Raw genomic sequence first — 15764 nt, 5'->3', positions numbered from 1 at the left:
CACCTTTTGGGATGAGCACTGGGTGTTGTATGGAAACCAATTTGTCAATAAATTTCATAAAAAAAATAAATAAATAAATAAATAAAAAAATAAAAAAAAATAAAAAAAACTGAGAACAAACTGAGGGTTGATGGGGGGTGGGAGGGAGGAGAGGGTGGGTGATGGGTATTGAGGAGGGCACCTTTTGGGATGAGCGCTGGGTGTTGTATGGAAACCAATTTGACAATAAATTTCATATATTAAAAAAAAAAAAAAAAGAACTCCTACAACTCAATAGCAAATAAACAACCCAGTTTAAAAATGGGCAGAGGATCTGAACAGACATTTTTCCAAAGAAGACATTCAGGCGAAAACTACACCACTAATCATCAGGGAAATGCAAATCAAAACCACAATGAGCTATCACTTGACAACTGTTAGAATGGCTATTACCAAGAAGCCAAGAAATAACAAATGTTAGTGAGGATGTGGAGAAAGGAGAACCTTTGTGCACTGTTGGTATGAATGTAAACTGGTGCAGCCACTATAGAAAACAGTATGGAGGTTCCTCAAAAAATTTTAAATGAAACCAACCATATGACCTACCAATTCCACTTTGGGGTATTTATCCAAAGAAAATAAAAACACTAAGTCAAGAAGATATATGCACCCCCACATGCAATGCAGCATTATTCATAATAGCCAAATATGAAAACAACCTAAGTGTCCATCAATGTATTAATAAAGAAAAATGTGGTGTATATATATATATATATATATATATATATATATATATATATATATACACACACACACAATGGAGTATTATTCACCCATTAAAAAAGAATAAAATCTTGCTACTTGCAACAACATGGATAGACCTTGAGGGTATTTATGCTAAGTGAAGTAAGTCACAGAAAGATGAATACTATATGGTCTCATTTATATGTGTAATCTAAAAACAAAACAAAACAAAACAAAACAAAAAACAAAAAAACAGCCTCATAGATACAGAGAACAGATTGGTGGCTGCCAGAGGCAGAGCATGGTAGGTAGGCAAAATGGGTGAAGGGAGTCAAGAGGTACAAATTCCAGTTATAAAATAAATGAGTCATGGGGATATACAGCATGGTAACTATAGTTAATAATACTGTATTGTATATTTGACAATTGCTAAGAGAGTAAATCTTAAAAGTTCTCATCATAAGAAAAAAATATTTGCAACTATGACAGATGTTAACTAGACTTATGTGGTGGTCATTTTGCAAGATATACAACTATGAAATAACTGTACATCTAAAACTAATATAATGTTGAGCATCAATTATACCTCAAAAAAAAGTGTTGGCGAGGATGTAGAGAAAGGAGAACCTTGTGTACTATTGGTGGGGATATAAATTGGTACAGTTAACTGTGGAAAACAGTATGAAGGTTCCTCAAAAAATTAAGAATAGAGAGCCACCTAGGTGGCTCAGTCAGTTAAGTGTCTGACTTTGGCTCCGGTCATGATCTCACAGTTCTCAAGTTCAAGCCCCACACTGGGCTCTGTGCTAACAGCTGAGAGCCTGGAGCCTGCTTCAGATTCTGTCTCCCTCTCTCTCTTCCCTTCCCCGACTTGCGCTCTGTCTCTCTCTCTCTCTCTCTCTCTCTCTCTCAAAAATAAACTTAAAAAAACATTAAATTTTTTTTAAAATTAAGAATAGAGCTACCATATGATCCAGTGATTCCACTCCTGGGTATTTATCCAAAAGAAATGAAAACACTAACTTGAAAAGATATATAACCCCCATATTCATTGCAGTGTTATTTACAATAGCCAAGACATGGAAACAATCTAAGTGTCTACTGGTGGATGAATGGAGAAAGAATATGTGGTGTGTGTGTGTGTGTGTGTGTGTGTGTGTGTGTGTGTGTGTGGACAGACAGTCAGACAGACAGATAGATATTATTTAGCCATAAAAAAAGAGGAAATCTTGTCATTGTGACAACCTGGATGGTCCTTGAGGGCATTATGCTAAGTGAATAAGTCAGACAGAGAAAGACAAATACCATATGTTTTCATTTATATGAAATCTTAACAACAACAACAAAAAATCCTAAACTAAATGTACAGATACAGAAAACAGATTGGTGATTTCCAGAGACAGGGGGTGAGGGTGAAGGTGGACAAAAAGGTGCAAACTTCCAGTTATATATATATAAAATCTTGATGTAATGTACAGCATAGGGACTGTAATTAATGATACTATATTATATATTTGAAAGTTATTAAGAGACTATATCTTAAATGTTTCCATTACAAAAAAAATTTTTTAATTTAAGCTAGTTTAAATTTAAACTAGAATTTTTAATGATGGGTTAAACGATGTATGTTAACTAAATTTAATATGGTGGTCATTTTGCATATATACAAATATCAAATCATAATATTGTACATCTGCAACTAATAAAATGTTATATGTCAATTATATCTCATTAAAAATTTTTTTTAACTGGGGAAAATTTTCTAAGTACAAGAAATGAAACATTTTTGTATTCCAAGTGCTTTTTAATAACTTAGAACTGATCCATAAATAAAGACAGCATGTAAACTGATAAAAAAACTCACTAAAGATCCCACAAAATAATAGGCAAGGGAAGAAAACTAAAAAGACTATAAATTAAACTAGTTTTAACACTTAATCAATGATTAAATTAAAACAAAACAAATTCTATATAGAAAATTAATAAAAATTATTCAAAATAAGAATAGCTAGTGCTGTCAATGGCAGGTTAAAATAGAAACTCTCATATACTTCTGTTATGAATAACAATCACTACCACCTTTTGAGAAAGTACTTCAGCAATAGGCATAATGAATTTTACAAGTGTCTATTCTTCTTGACTTAGTGATGCTGCTTGTGGAACTCTATTCTAAGATCTAAGTCAGAATAAAAAGCTTTCTCTGCACTCTTATTTTATAAAAAAACAAGAAAATTGGAAACACTCCTAATGCACAACAATAAAAAGTGGTTAAGTATATTATAGCATCTTCATGTCATGAAATATTTTAAAATCATCTTAAATGATATTCTGTTCTTGGGGCACGTGGGTGGCTCAGTCGGTTGAGCTTCCGACTTCGGCTCAGGTCATGATCTCACGGTCAGTGAATTCAAGCCCTGTGTCGGGCTCTGTGCTGACAGCTCAGAGACTGGAGCCTGTTTCAGATTCTGTGTCTCCCTCTCTCTCTGCCCCTCCCCCGCTCATACTCTGTTTCTCTCTCTGTCTCAAAAATAAATTAACATTAAAAAAAATTTTTTAATTTTCAGTTTTTAATAATTAGTCAAAATATAATTGTAAGTGAAAAGGCAAAACAAAATTATATATATGTATGGTATGAGTGCAATAATATAAAAATAAGCGTAGAAAAAAAGGCTGGAAAATATACCAAGAAGTGACTGTCAATCAAGAATAAGACTAAACCAATTTTTATATTTTCTAATTTTCTGCGTTTGAAACAAACCATATTTTACTTCTACAAAGGTAAAACTAAACAGTATTCCATTTTTTTAAAAAGCCTCATATCCAAACATATACCCCTTTCTCCCCGAAATACCAAATAATGGGTAAGATTTGCAACCATCAAGCCAGAGAAACTGGAAGAGCTGGGAGGAGGCCAGGATGAAGAGTTTGGCCATGAAAGGGTACCAAGAAGGACCTGCTACTGTGTTCAGAGTTCTAGGAAGCTCCCTAAGGGCAGAAGGAAGAGGCAGAGGCCAAAGGTAAGGCAGAGACATGAGGGTTGGTGAACAGAGATCATGAAGACCAACTAGTGTAGGCATCAACAACCCAGACAAAAGACTGAGGAACAAGGTGTCAGGGAATCATCTGAATAAATACTGGGGATACTGGAAAAACAGAGAAAGCTTCCCACTGAGTCAGATTTGGTCTAAATATGAGAGTGAGCCCAGGTGGAAGGTAAACATAGTAAGTGAGAGTGCTGAGCATTCTTCCTCCATCCCAACATTAGGCATCTTATCCACCTGCTGTGCAAAGCCCAATTTTGTCCACCCTCTCTCTTATGCCACCAGATCTTTTCAGCCTGAGATTCAATTCTGGTGGCCAGCAAACAAAAGAGCCTCTACCCAAATGAAAATACAAAACATGAAACTCACCAGTCAAAGCCAAAGTATTCATTTGACGTCTCTATCCACACGAACAGCAAAACCACAGACAAGAGAAATGAAATAATCAGAAATGGGAAAAATATCTTCTCTTTCTGGGAAGATAAAGAAAGAAGTATAAATTAGATCCATCTATCCATGTCACCTCACCAATATCTGTATATACTTGTCAAAGGTCTGTATAGTTGCAGCGCATTACCCTCTGGAGGCTGGAGTGACCACTGTATTCTCTTTACCCCTGTGGAATTTTATATAAGCCTATTTCTAACATTTATTAGTTAGCTGCAATTACATGCTTATATGTTTGTATTTGGTGAGACAGTTTCTTCTTTGAGGGAAAGGAACTTCTGTTACACACCTCTACCTTGCCAATATCTAGCATAGTTCCTTAAATGTCACTGTTTCTTGGGGCGCCTGGGTGGCGCAGTCGGTTAAGCGTCCGACTTCAGCCAGGTCACGATCTCGCGGTCCATGAGTTCGAGCCCCGCGTCGGGCTCTGGGTTGATGGCTCAGAGCCTGGAGCCTGCTTCCGATTCTGTGTCTCCCTCTCTCTCTGCCCCTCCCCCGTTCATGCTCTGTCTCTCTCTGTCCCAAAAATAAATAAACGTTGAAAAAAAAATTTTTTTAAATGTCACTGTTTCTTAACAACCATCTTGCATTTATCCACCTCTTCATCTACCAAGTGTTTGTTTGGTAACTCATTCATTGAGTAATTCATTCACTCATCATTCATTGGTTCATTTAGTCACTTATCTACCCAAACTAGGGGGATAGAGGACAGGTTAGGAAACAAGGCTTTTTTGAGTCGCTTCTTTGTGCCAGTACAATGCTAGAAATTTCACAAACTACTTTCATTTGCTTAAAATTTCAATAACAGCCATATAAGTTGGGTATTGTTAACCTCACTTTGCAGAAGAGCTAAAACTCAGAGAGGTAAAGTAATTGACTTAAGGTCACACACCCAAAAAGTGGCAGGGTCACTGCCTAGATCTCTGAGCCTAAAGCCAGGATGGAGGATATCCTTACGGAGGAGGTGTTCAAACAGCTTTGAAGGCAACCCCTACAGTGAAAGTCACATCACAAACCAGCCATACCAGAGGTTGCCAAGCACCTCCTAGGAATATTAGGTTTGGGTTGCTACCTGAGTTATAATCTTAACATTTATGTATCATGTGAGTAAGAAATTTTGCCTTTAATCTGTAATCTTTAATCTGGACAAATTAATCTCTGCCCTGTCTATATTATGGTATTATTGTGAAAAGTAAAAATAAAGAAATTAAATGATAAATGTAGAAACGATATTCTAAAAAGATGAGAGATATTACAGCTATCAACGTACACTTTCTAAGTTTAGGAGGATGAAGAGTACAGGATCTTTGCCTCAGGTCTTATATTCATTCTCTACTAAACCTTGTATGGACCTTTAAAAACATGTATCAGATAATGTCATTCCCCTGCTCAAAATGCGCCAGAGCAAACTGCCTGACGTGGCCCATGAGATCCTCCATGGAGAATCCTGTCCACCCCTGACCTTATCCCTTGTCCACCCTGACCTCATCCCATTCTGTACACTCTATTTCTGAACTCCAGCTACAGTGGCTTTCTTTTTGTCTCCAGAACATGACCAAATTTGTTTCCACCTCAAGAGCTTCATACCTTCTGGCCCTTTTGCCTGGAAAACTTTTGCCCCCAGATGTATACGTGGCTAACTCTACCTCTCTATTCAGGACATAGCTCACATGACACATTTTCAAAGAGGTCTTCTCAAAACATTCTCCCATCCCAGGTTCTAACATATTTTCCTATTTATTATCTTCAAAGCTCTTATCACCACCTGAAATCATCTTTCTTCATTTATTGTCTATTAACTAACTCATCCCCCTAGATTGTAAGCTGCAGGAGGGCTGAGGCCTTAGTTGTCTTATTCACTGTGGCACATAGAAAGTGTTCCACAAACTTGTTTTTATTGAATAAATCCATTTCCTTATAATAGATTCTCACTGTTGCCACTCTTGCTCAATCATTTTCAAAGGCTCCCCATAGTTTACAAGAGAAAGTTCAAACACTTCAGCTTGACACAAAGATGTTTCATAATCTGGTCAAAATATTCCTTTCCAACCCTGCTTACCATTGTTTTACATGTCCCTAATCAACATTGGAAATTTGTTTTTCCCTAAACACACCACTGTGCTTCTCTATCCCTTGATGTCTGACCACCTCATTCCCTTTACCCACAATCCCTTGTACCAATATTTCTGTATGTGAAAGATCAGTTCCACAAGTCCATGGCTCCAAGGAAAGTAATAAAATAGCTAACATTTATTGAGTGCTAATTTTGTGCCAAGCACAATTCTAAGTGTTTCCCACATATTACCTCTTCCATCCCCACAACAAATCCCATTGGTGGGTACTGTTATTACCATCTCCAATATTCTAATGAGGAATCTAAAGCACCAGATGTCAAGTAACTTGCCGAAGGTAACACAGTGGTAAAGCTCTAATTTGGAGATAGTCAGTGGTGAAGACAGGTAGTCTTTTCCCAAAACAAAAGATTTTAGGGTTTTTTTTCATTGTTCTTTTAATTTTTTAAAAATGTTTATTTATTTTTGAAGGACAGAGAGATAGAGTGCGAGCAGGGGAGGGACAGAGAGAGAGGGAGACACAGAATCCAAAGCAGGCTCCAGGCTCTGAGCTGTCAGCACAGAGCATGATGCTGGGCTTGAATCCATGAACCGTGAGATCATGACCGGAGCCAAAGTCAGATGCTTAACTGGCTGAGCTACCCAGGAGCCCCAAGATTTTAGTTCTTATGCTATATGCTCTACTCCTTCCTCTGAGCAGAATGGAGCCTTGAGAATTATATAGGGATGCTAGGAATTATCTAGTTCAATTCCATAGCAGTAAGGAGGCTCAGAGATCTCCCATAACCAGCCCAAGGGCAGAGTTGGAAATAGTACCCAAACCTTCTCCCAGGCTCTAGTCCAGAGATTTTTCTATTATACCACACTGCCTCAAATGTCACCCTTCCCATGAAGCTTCCCTTTCTCTTTCTTTTACTACATAGTAACTCTCATATAACTTACTACCTCATCCCTAAGTAATAAATATCTGTTGAATCAATTTTCTCTTCTCCATTTTATCATCACTACTCTAATCCAGACCACCAACATCTCTTACCTTAAATACTGCTATTGCTTTCTCTTTGAAGGCAAAGACGTCTCCCTCCCTATTTTGTACTTTCTGATGCATTCTCCACATGATCAAATAATTGTTCCAAAACATAGATCAGGCAACATTAGCTTAAAATCATTAGGGATTCTTTATCCCCTACATGGCAGAGGTCAAATTCTTCAAACCACACAACATCTGTCCCATCTCCCTCTCCAGCTTTGTTTCCCATCATTTCTCCATTTGTATCCTCTGTTCCACCTAAAATAAACCGTATACCAATGCCCCTTGACTCCTCCAATACCATTTCTTCTGCCATTCCCTAATCCTTACTTACCCAATTCTTAATCTCCTTCTAAATAAAGTTTCACCTTCTATATAAAGTTTTCAGCCCTTTCCTTGGGACATGGAAGCATGTATGCATACACACATACATGATACTCAGTATTTTTTAATTTTTTTAATGTTTATTTTTGAGACAGAGAGAATGAGAACGAGCGGGGGAGGGGCAGAGAGAGAGGGAGACACACAATCCGAAGCAGGCTTCAGGTTCTGAGCTGTCAGCACAGAGCCCAACATGGGGCTTGAACCCACGAGATGTGAGATCATAACCTGAGCCAAAGTCGGGACACTTAACTGTGCCATAACCGACTGAGCCACCCAGGCACCCTGATACTCTCAGTATTTTGAGACTGCATGTATGCTTGTCTTTTCTGCCAATAGACCATGAATTACTTGACAGCAGGAACCGTATCTAAGGTATTTCTGTTATTCCCAGTCACTAGTATATAAATTAGTGCTTAGAAGCTATAAGCTAGTATAATATCTGGGAAGGAAAGATAGAGGAGACAGAAGAACACTTCTAATTTAGGCAAGCCTCCCGTTTCTACCCCTTTCCTAATATGTGCTCCCTATATATTAGGCATAAGAAATTAGTAATCTAACTGTTCACAATCTCAGACTCTAGGTGGGCCATGTCTACAAGTGCATGAAGGTACATGATATGGCCCTCCTCTTATCACTTCAGTGTGCTCATCATTTTGTCTCTTATATCAAAGAGCCCACCAAAGAGTGCTAGCAGACAGCTTAGAGTTTAAAGAAAGAGGTCCTCAGAGCACCTGGGTGGCTCATTCAGTTAAGCATCCAGCTCTTGATTTGGGCTCAGGTCATGATCCAGGGTCATGGGATCAAGCCCTGCATCGGGCTCCATGCTGAGTGTGGAGCCTGCTTAAGATTCCCTCCCTCCCTCTCCCTCCCTCTCTCTCTCTCTCTCTCTCTCTCTCTCTCCCCCTCTCTCTCCTCCTCTGCCCCTCTCCCCTATTCACATGCGCTCTCTCTCTCTCTCTCTCTCTCAAATAAAATAAATAAATAAATAAATAGGCCCTCAATAAGGCTAGGCCACATGCCACCATTCAGCCTTACTGAAGTTTTTCATTAGGGAAAATCAGGCATTAGCCTGACCAATAATAAAGGACTACCTTGTTTCCCACTTGCTGTTCCCCCTCCCGCCCCCCCCATTAAGCATAGCTCCTTTGGGAAACTCGCAATGAAGAAAGAATTAAAGATTTAGGCATTCCTGTAATTCCTAGTCAAAAACATCTAATTGTATCTAAACTTCATTTTTTCTTAAAGCTCGCTAAATGAATAAAAGCAAAAACAAATGAATGATATAAAAGAGGTTGTAAGAAAAAGGAGAAGTAAAGAACAAAAGTGAAAGAGGAAGAAAACAAGCATACGTTTCTGTAAGGTTAACTTTGGCTCCAGAATTGTGGCAGGCTTTTCGTCAAAGAACTAGAGCCCTATCATGCCCAGTCCTGGAGAATCTAATGAGCGCTCATGGGGGCAGGGACCAGCCCATGTTCCCTACATCTGAGAAAGTATGGCCCAGCTCCTTCCCATCTCTCTGTACCCAAGAGCAGCAGCAGGGTCCAGGTCTAGATTTTTTCTCCTGCTTGATCTGCCACTCGCAGGTGTAGCAACCAGTAATTAAGGTGATATAGCATTGTCGGCTGCAGGTGCATATGATCCATGGATTATGCTTTTTCAGACTTCTTTCCTGCTGGCTCCCAGGCTCAATCCTGTTGGCCTTTTTAAGCATGGTTCACCCTTCTTCTGCAATGACAAATAAAACACAATTAGGATTTTCAAATGTTTCCTACCTCACTGTTCTATAGAAAATTACATCAAAAATAGATGAATTTTAAAAGTTTATAATCTAGGATAATGTACTGGAGTTGGTACAGAGGAGTAGAGCTTCACCCTACCTTTCCCACTAATTTGTTGAGTATTTAATGCAGTCAAGTACCATTCGAAGTTTAGTTTTCTCATCTCTAAAATGGGACCGTAATCTCTGTCCTAGACAACTAATAAATGCTAAAAGCATCAAATTAGGTAACATACACAAATGTGTTTTGTCAACTGTAATATGCTTTTGACATAACTTGAGAACTTAAGAGGCATGGGTGAGGTATGTGAAAAATTTAATCGACCACTAAGTGACTCAGATATACAGCTGCCTGCCCCTCCTCTCCCCTATGGAATTAGTCAGGGATAGCCTCAATTTAAATGATGGAATATCAAAATAGGAATAGCTGAAATAAGACAAGTTTATTTTTTCTTTGGCCAACAAAAATGCTTCAACTGTTATGTGGTATTTGGCTTCACAATGTTATTAGGAACCCTTACATCTTCCAACCTGCTATTCCACTACAGCACAGGGCTTCCTTCTCAGGGTCCAAAATGGTTGCTCAAGCTACATCTATCAACTAGGAGAAAGGAAGAAGAACGAAGAAGGATGCTCCCCCTTATTTTAAGGACACTTACAGAAGTTGAACATGACATTTCAGGGGGTTTCGAAAGAAAAGAAAAAAGAAAAGAAAAGAAAAGAAAAGAGAGGAAAGAAGAAAGATATTGAGGGATGTCTTGTTGTCTCTACTGAATTTTCTCACCCTACTGTGATAGGGTTATAGACTTTAAGAGAATGTGTGGAATTAGGGGGAAAATAAAAGTATTTAAAAATAAAAAACCAAGTCTTAAAGGGCCCAATCCCAGGAGACTACTGTCTCCTGATCCTAGAGACTATTGTCTCTGTCCCTGAAAACTTTCTGTAGTGCTCCACTGTGTTTTTCTGTGAAAAGCAATGTTGTAGTTAAGAGCGTTATAGTTCAGAGTGCATAGTCTGAATGGACTGAGTAACCCTTCCACCTTAAGTACCAAAAAACTGGGGTAAATATGAAAGAACAGTCTTCTCACAGTTGACAACAGGCAGTGAAGGACAGCAATCCTTGAGAGAGAAGAAACAAAGGAAGTGAGTATCGTAAATGCCCCCTTTACAATCTGGCTAGTTTCCAGGATGAAGCAGTGGGCGTGAGAATGTAGGTGGATCCTGGCAGTATCCCTGAACTGAGTGGACAGAAATGGAAGTCTGGTGAGGTAAAAGATCCCCCTCCATGTTTTTCTCTGATTCTCCAACTGAATACTAATCAGTACCTGCCTTTGAAGAAATTACCCGAAGCAAGGGACAGAACCTCACAAAAGGAGGTGGTTACACAATCTTTATAACTCACAAAAGGCTGGGAATAGTTGACGTTTCCACCAGAGGAGAAAAACCTTCTAATACACAAGGCACTATGAAGCATACTTGGAAGGGTACTGCCTCAATAGCGGGAAACAATTAGGCCTTATTTTATTAATGGCTACTATGGCCTGACTAAACAAAGCTTAGAGGTGAGCTTCAAAAGAATCAAAATGTTTCCAAGTAACTTGGCTATGGTGTGAAACAAAGATCAGAATTTAAAAAACCAAATACAAGAAGTAGCCAACAAAATTCTTAATGCCCAGAATTCAATCAAAATTTACCAGGAATATAAAAAAGTAAGAGAATGTACCCATATGGAGGGAAAAAAAGAGCCAAGCAACAACTCAGAAAGGTCTTAGATGATAGAATTAGTAGGGAAGGACAACAAACATTTTTACAACTGTATTTAATACGTTCAAGACAGTAGAGGAAAACAAGCATGTAAGATATTTTTAAAAGACGTAACATGAACTTCTAGGGATGAAAGATCTAATATCTAGGATGAAAATATACTGCAAGGATTAACAGCAGATTAGACACTCCAAAAGAAAAGGTTAGAGAACTTGAGAATTTCTTTTAAATGAAGAGATCAACTGTGAGCTGCAGAACAACTATAAGCAGTCTGATATAAATGTGCCTGGAGTCCCTGAAAAAAAGGAAAAGAGAAAGCAAGGGATAAACACAACAGCTGAAGAATTAATGGCAGAAATTTCCAAATTTGATAAAAACTATAAACCTATAGACCCAAGAAGCACAACAAACCTCAAGGAGAAGGCACATACAGCAAACAACAAGACACAGCATAATCAAGATGTTTAAAAACACTACTAAAGAGGGGCGCCTGGGTGGCGCAGTCGGTTAAGTGTCCGACTTCGGCCAGGTCACGATCTCGCGGTCTGTGAGTTCGAGCCCCGCGTCAGGCTCTGGGCTAATGGCTCAGAGCCTGGAGCCTGTTTCTGATTCTGCGTCAGGCTCTGGGCTAATGGCTCAGAGCCTGGAGCCTGTTTCTGATTCTGTGTCTCCCTCTCTCTCTGCCCCTCCCCCGTTCATGCTCTGTCTCTCTCTGTCCCAAAAAATACATAAACGTTGAAAAAAAAATTAAAAAAAAAAAAAACAACAAAACACTACTAAAGAGAAAAATCTCTCAATTAGCCAGAGGAAAAAAACATATTACATGTAGAGGAACAAAGATAAGAATGACTTTTTGACATTTTTTCAACAAAAATAATTTCTTGTTGCAAACAGTATAGGCCAGAAGACAGTGGAGCAACACCTAACCAAACAAAGCATGTTAAGCTAGAATTCAGCACTTAGCATAAACAGTCTTAAAAAAACGAAAGGGAAATAAATACCTTTTCAGATATTCAAAACTGGAACTAGAAGAATGAATCACCAGCTGACGTATACTACAAGAAATGTTAAAGCCATACAGTATAAAGGAAAAAGGAACCAGGTGAAAATGCACATTTACATAAAGAAATGAGGTGCACCGGAAATACTAAATATATGGGTGATATAAAATAATATTTTTCTTATTTACAAAATTACTTCAGAAGATAACTGAGGCAAAAACAATAATGATTAACACTGCAGCTTGTAAGAATTATAGAAATAAAATGTACAACAACAATGGTTTAAAGGCCAGGAGAAGGGAAATTAAAGTGAAGTGTTATTCAATTCTCATACTATTCCATACATCACAAAGTAACCTCTGGGAAAAGGTGTATGTATATAATAAGTTAACAAAGAAGATAAAATGAAATCATAAATATGGATCAATCAAAAAGAAAGCAAGAAAAAGGTGAAAAAGGAACAGAGAACAGGAGAACAAATAGAAAGCAAGTAGTAAATGCCAAATTTAAACTTAAATATACCAGTAATTCCTATACAGGTAAACAGACTAAATGCTCCAATTAAAAAAAGACATTAAAAATTGTCTAACCAGGGGCACTTGGGTGGCTCAGTTGGTTGGGCGTCCAACTTGATTTCAACTCAGGTCGTGATCTTATGGTCATGGGATCGAGCCCTGCATCAGGCTCTGTGCTGAGCATGGAACCTGCTTGGGATTCTCTCTCTCCTCTCTCTGCCCCTACCCAATTCATGTATGTACACTCTCTCCTTCTCTCTCAAAATAAATAAATAAGAATTTAAAAAGACTGCTAACTGGATTAAAATAACAGAGCCCAATCATATGCTCCTTATAAGAGTTTACTTTATTGATACAGAAGATAAAAGAATGGAAAAATATACACTTTGTATATATATCAATGTCCCCTTACCAGGATATTGCCATGTACCAACCAAAGACAAAACCCCAGTCACATGTAACAATAAGTATTTACTGCTCACACATCTAAGCTGATCAGCTATGTGTTCTGCTGATCTAGAATGGCCTCACCAAGTATGATTGGGGTAACTTGGCTCCCCTCCATGTGTCACTCAACCAGGTTGGCCTGAGTATATTCTCATGGTGGTGGAAGCTGTCCAAGAAAGTAAGTCCTAACATGCAAGCCCATTTCAAGCCTCTGCTTCAAAGGATGTCCTCAAGTCAAAGTCAGAAAGAGAGTAGGTCAACTCATAGGATGAGGGCACTGTAAAGTTACAAGGCAAAGAGTATGAACACAAAGGGTGTAACTAAAGGAAGGGTAACAAGTGGAGCCAAATAATACAATCTACCTCACTAGTTACCAGCAGATAAAAAGACCTTGAGGCAAAAGCATTACCAGAGACAAAGAAGGACATTTCATAATGAAGAAAAATGACTTGAAAAATAATTTTCAATTTATAGGCACCCAATCACATGGTCTCTAAAAGAGAAATGGAGAAATCCACAATCATGGTGGGAAATTTAGCATACTTCTCTCAATAAAAAATATAATAAGCAGACAAAGAAGTTTATAAGGATATGAAGATTTTAACAACTTGATTAACAAACTAAGCTTAATGTTTATAGAACACTATACTCAATGACTGCAGAATGTACATTATTTTCAATGTGAAATGAAACATTTATTGAAAGTCATATATTGAACCACACAGCTGTTTTTAATAAGCTTCTAAGAACTGAAATCTTAAGAGTATATTTTCTGACTATAGTGCAATTCAGCCAGAAATCAATAAGCAAAAGAAAAGTAGAAAAATCCACATTAGGGAATTAAACACTATATTTGTAAAAACCCATGGGTCAAAAGAAAACAATCACAATGCAAATAAGAAAAAAGTCTGAACTGGTTGATGATGAAACTGTGATGAAACTACATGAGTTTGGAGTTAAGATAGCAGAGGAATAGGGAGAGCCTAAGCTTGTCTCATCCCTTGAACACAGCTAGTTAGTTATCAAATCATTCTGAACATCAAAGAAATCAATCAGAGGTCTGAATGAACAAAAACTGCAAGACTACATGTAGAAAAGGGACCACTATTTGGAAGGTAGGAGATGCAGAGAGTTTACCAGGGGAGACATTGTTCTAGGTCCAGCTGCAGAGAGGAATCCAGCTTAAGGAGGCTACCACAAAGTAGTATAAGCAATGGAGCCCAAAATCTGAACTTTTAGCAGTCCTCTACCATGGGGGAAGTGCCTGGCTTAGAAGTGCTCAAGTAGTGAAGTGGGTTAGAATCCCAGGAGTGACAGCGTGGTCTGAGGATCCCATGGGTTACAAGAAAGACAGGTCATACCAACATGCTGTGCTGTTTCCAGGCATAAGAGAGGGGACTCACTCTGGCTGAGGGCTACAAGCAGAGGTGCCAGTTTTCTGTTCTGTTTTGACATAAACCCTGAACAGCTGAGCAGTAGTTCCACTGCTTTTTTCCCACAGCAAGCAAAAGCGTGGTAAGACCCTCCCCCAGAGGAACAGAGGAAAATTTGGACTTTTGAAACTCAGTCATGCACCTGAGATTAAAAAGCCTGGACAAAAGCTGGGTAAATGCAGTCTGAAAGAAACTGTGGATATAAGAGGGGTAATTAATTGCTCTTCTGTGAGGTTTCCCTGGAGTTGGGGTGGGGGGTGAACTTTCAGGTCCAGGACTATAGAGCCGGGCTCCACCATATTCATTCCACCCTTTAGAGCTGAAAGCCTTCAGGGACCAAACAGTGCACCCTAGAGGAGGACGGAGCCACTTAAACCAAATCCCAATCCCTGCACCCTAGAGGCAAATTTCTACTGAAACAAGTCAACCTGAGCATTAGCACCACAGGCCTCTCCCCAGAAAACCAGCACAAACAACTCCCTTGCACCAAGTCTGCAGGTCATAGTGCTACAAAGCTTCAGCTCCAGGGGAAACAGGATCTAACTTCCCTTTTACTTTTATTCTTTATTTATTTTTTATTTTATTTTCTTATTTTTAATTCCTTTTTTTTACTTTTTACTATTATTTTTAATTTATATACATATTCCTTTATTTTTTATTTTATTGGTTTTGTTTTATTTGATTTGAATTTTGGATCTGGAGTCTTTTAACAAGCAGACCAAAACACACCCTGGATCTAGTCTTTCTGTGTTTTTATTGTTATTGTTTCTTTGTTTTTTGTTCGTTATTTTGCTTGTTGGTTGGTTTTTATATTCCTTCTTTGCTCTTCTCTTCTCTGGACAAAAATGACAACATAGAGAAACTTACCCCAAAAGAAAGAAAAGGCAATAGAACTGATGGACAGGGATTTAATCAACTATATAAGTAAGATGTCTGAACTAGAATTTAAAACCATGGTTATAAGAATACAAGCTGGGTTGGAAAAAAACATAGAAAGCACCAGAGAATCCATTTCTGCAGAGATAAAAGAACTAAAATCTAGTCAGGTTGAAATTAAAAATACTATGTTTTTCAGGAGTGAAGATGGCTCCATAGGAGGACACTGGGCTCACCTCGTCCCGCTGATCACT

General features: G+C 38.3%; 1 protein-coding gene across 3 annotated transcripts in view; it reads right to left on the bottom strand.

The window, feature by feature from the left end:
* Positions 1-15764, bottom strand: part of GDPD4 (glycerophosphodiester phosphodiesterase domain containing 4) — a 157529-nt gene that overhangs the window by 129520 nt on the left and 12245 nt on the right. For all 3 annotated transcript variants that reach the window (XM_043580148.1, XM_043580150.1, XM_043580149.1), the window contains exons 2-3: positions 9220-9422; positions 4134-4237 (exon numbers count right to left, since the gene is read on the bottom strand). In XM_043580148.1, the coding sequence (XP_043436083.1) occupies positions 4134-4237; positions 9220-9408 (293 nt within the window). In that variant the 5' untranslated portion in view covers positions 9409-9422. The remainder of the gene's footprint in view (positions 1-4133; positions 4238-9219; positions 9423-15764) is intronic.

The sequence above is a fragment of the Prionailurus bengalensis genome, chromosome D1 (genome assembly GCF_016509475.1).
Source record: "Prionailurus bengalensis isolate Pbe53 chromosome D1, Fcat_Pben_1.1_paternal_pri, whole genome shotgun sequence".
NCBI classification, from domain to species: Eukaryota; Metazoa; Chordata; class Mammalia; order Carnivora; family Felidae; genus Prionailurus; species Prionailurus bengalensis.
The sequence above is the reverse complement of the archived record's forward strand: the minus strand, read 5'-3'. Positions and strand labels throughout refer to the sequence as shown.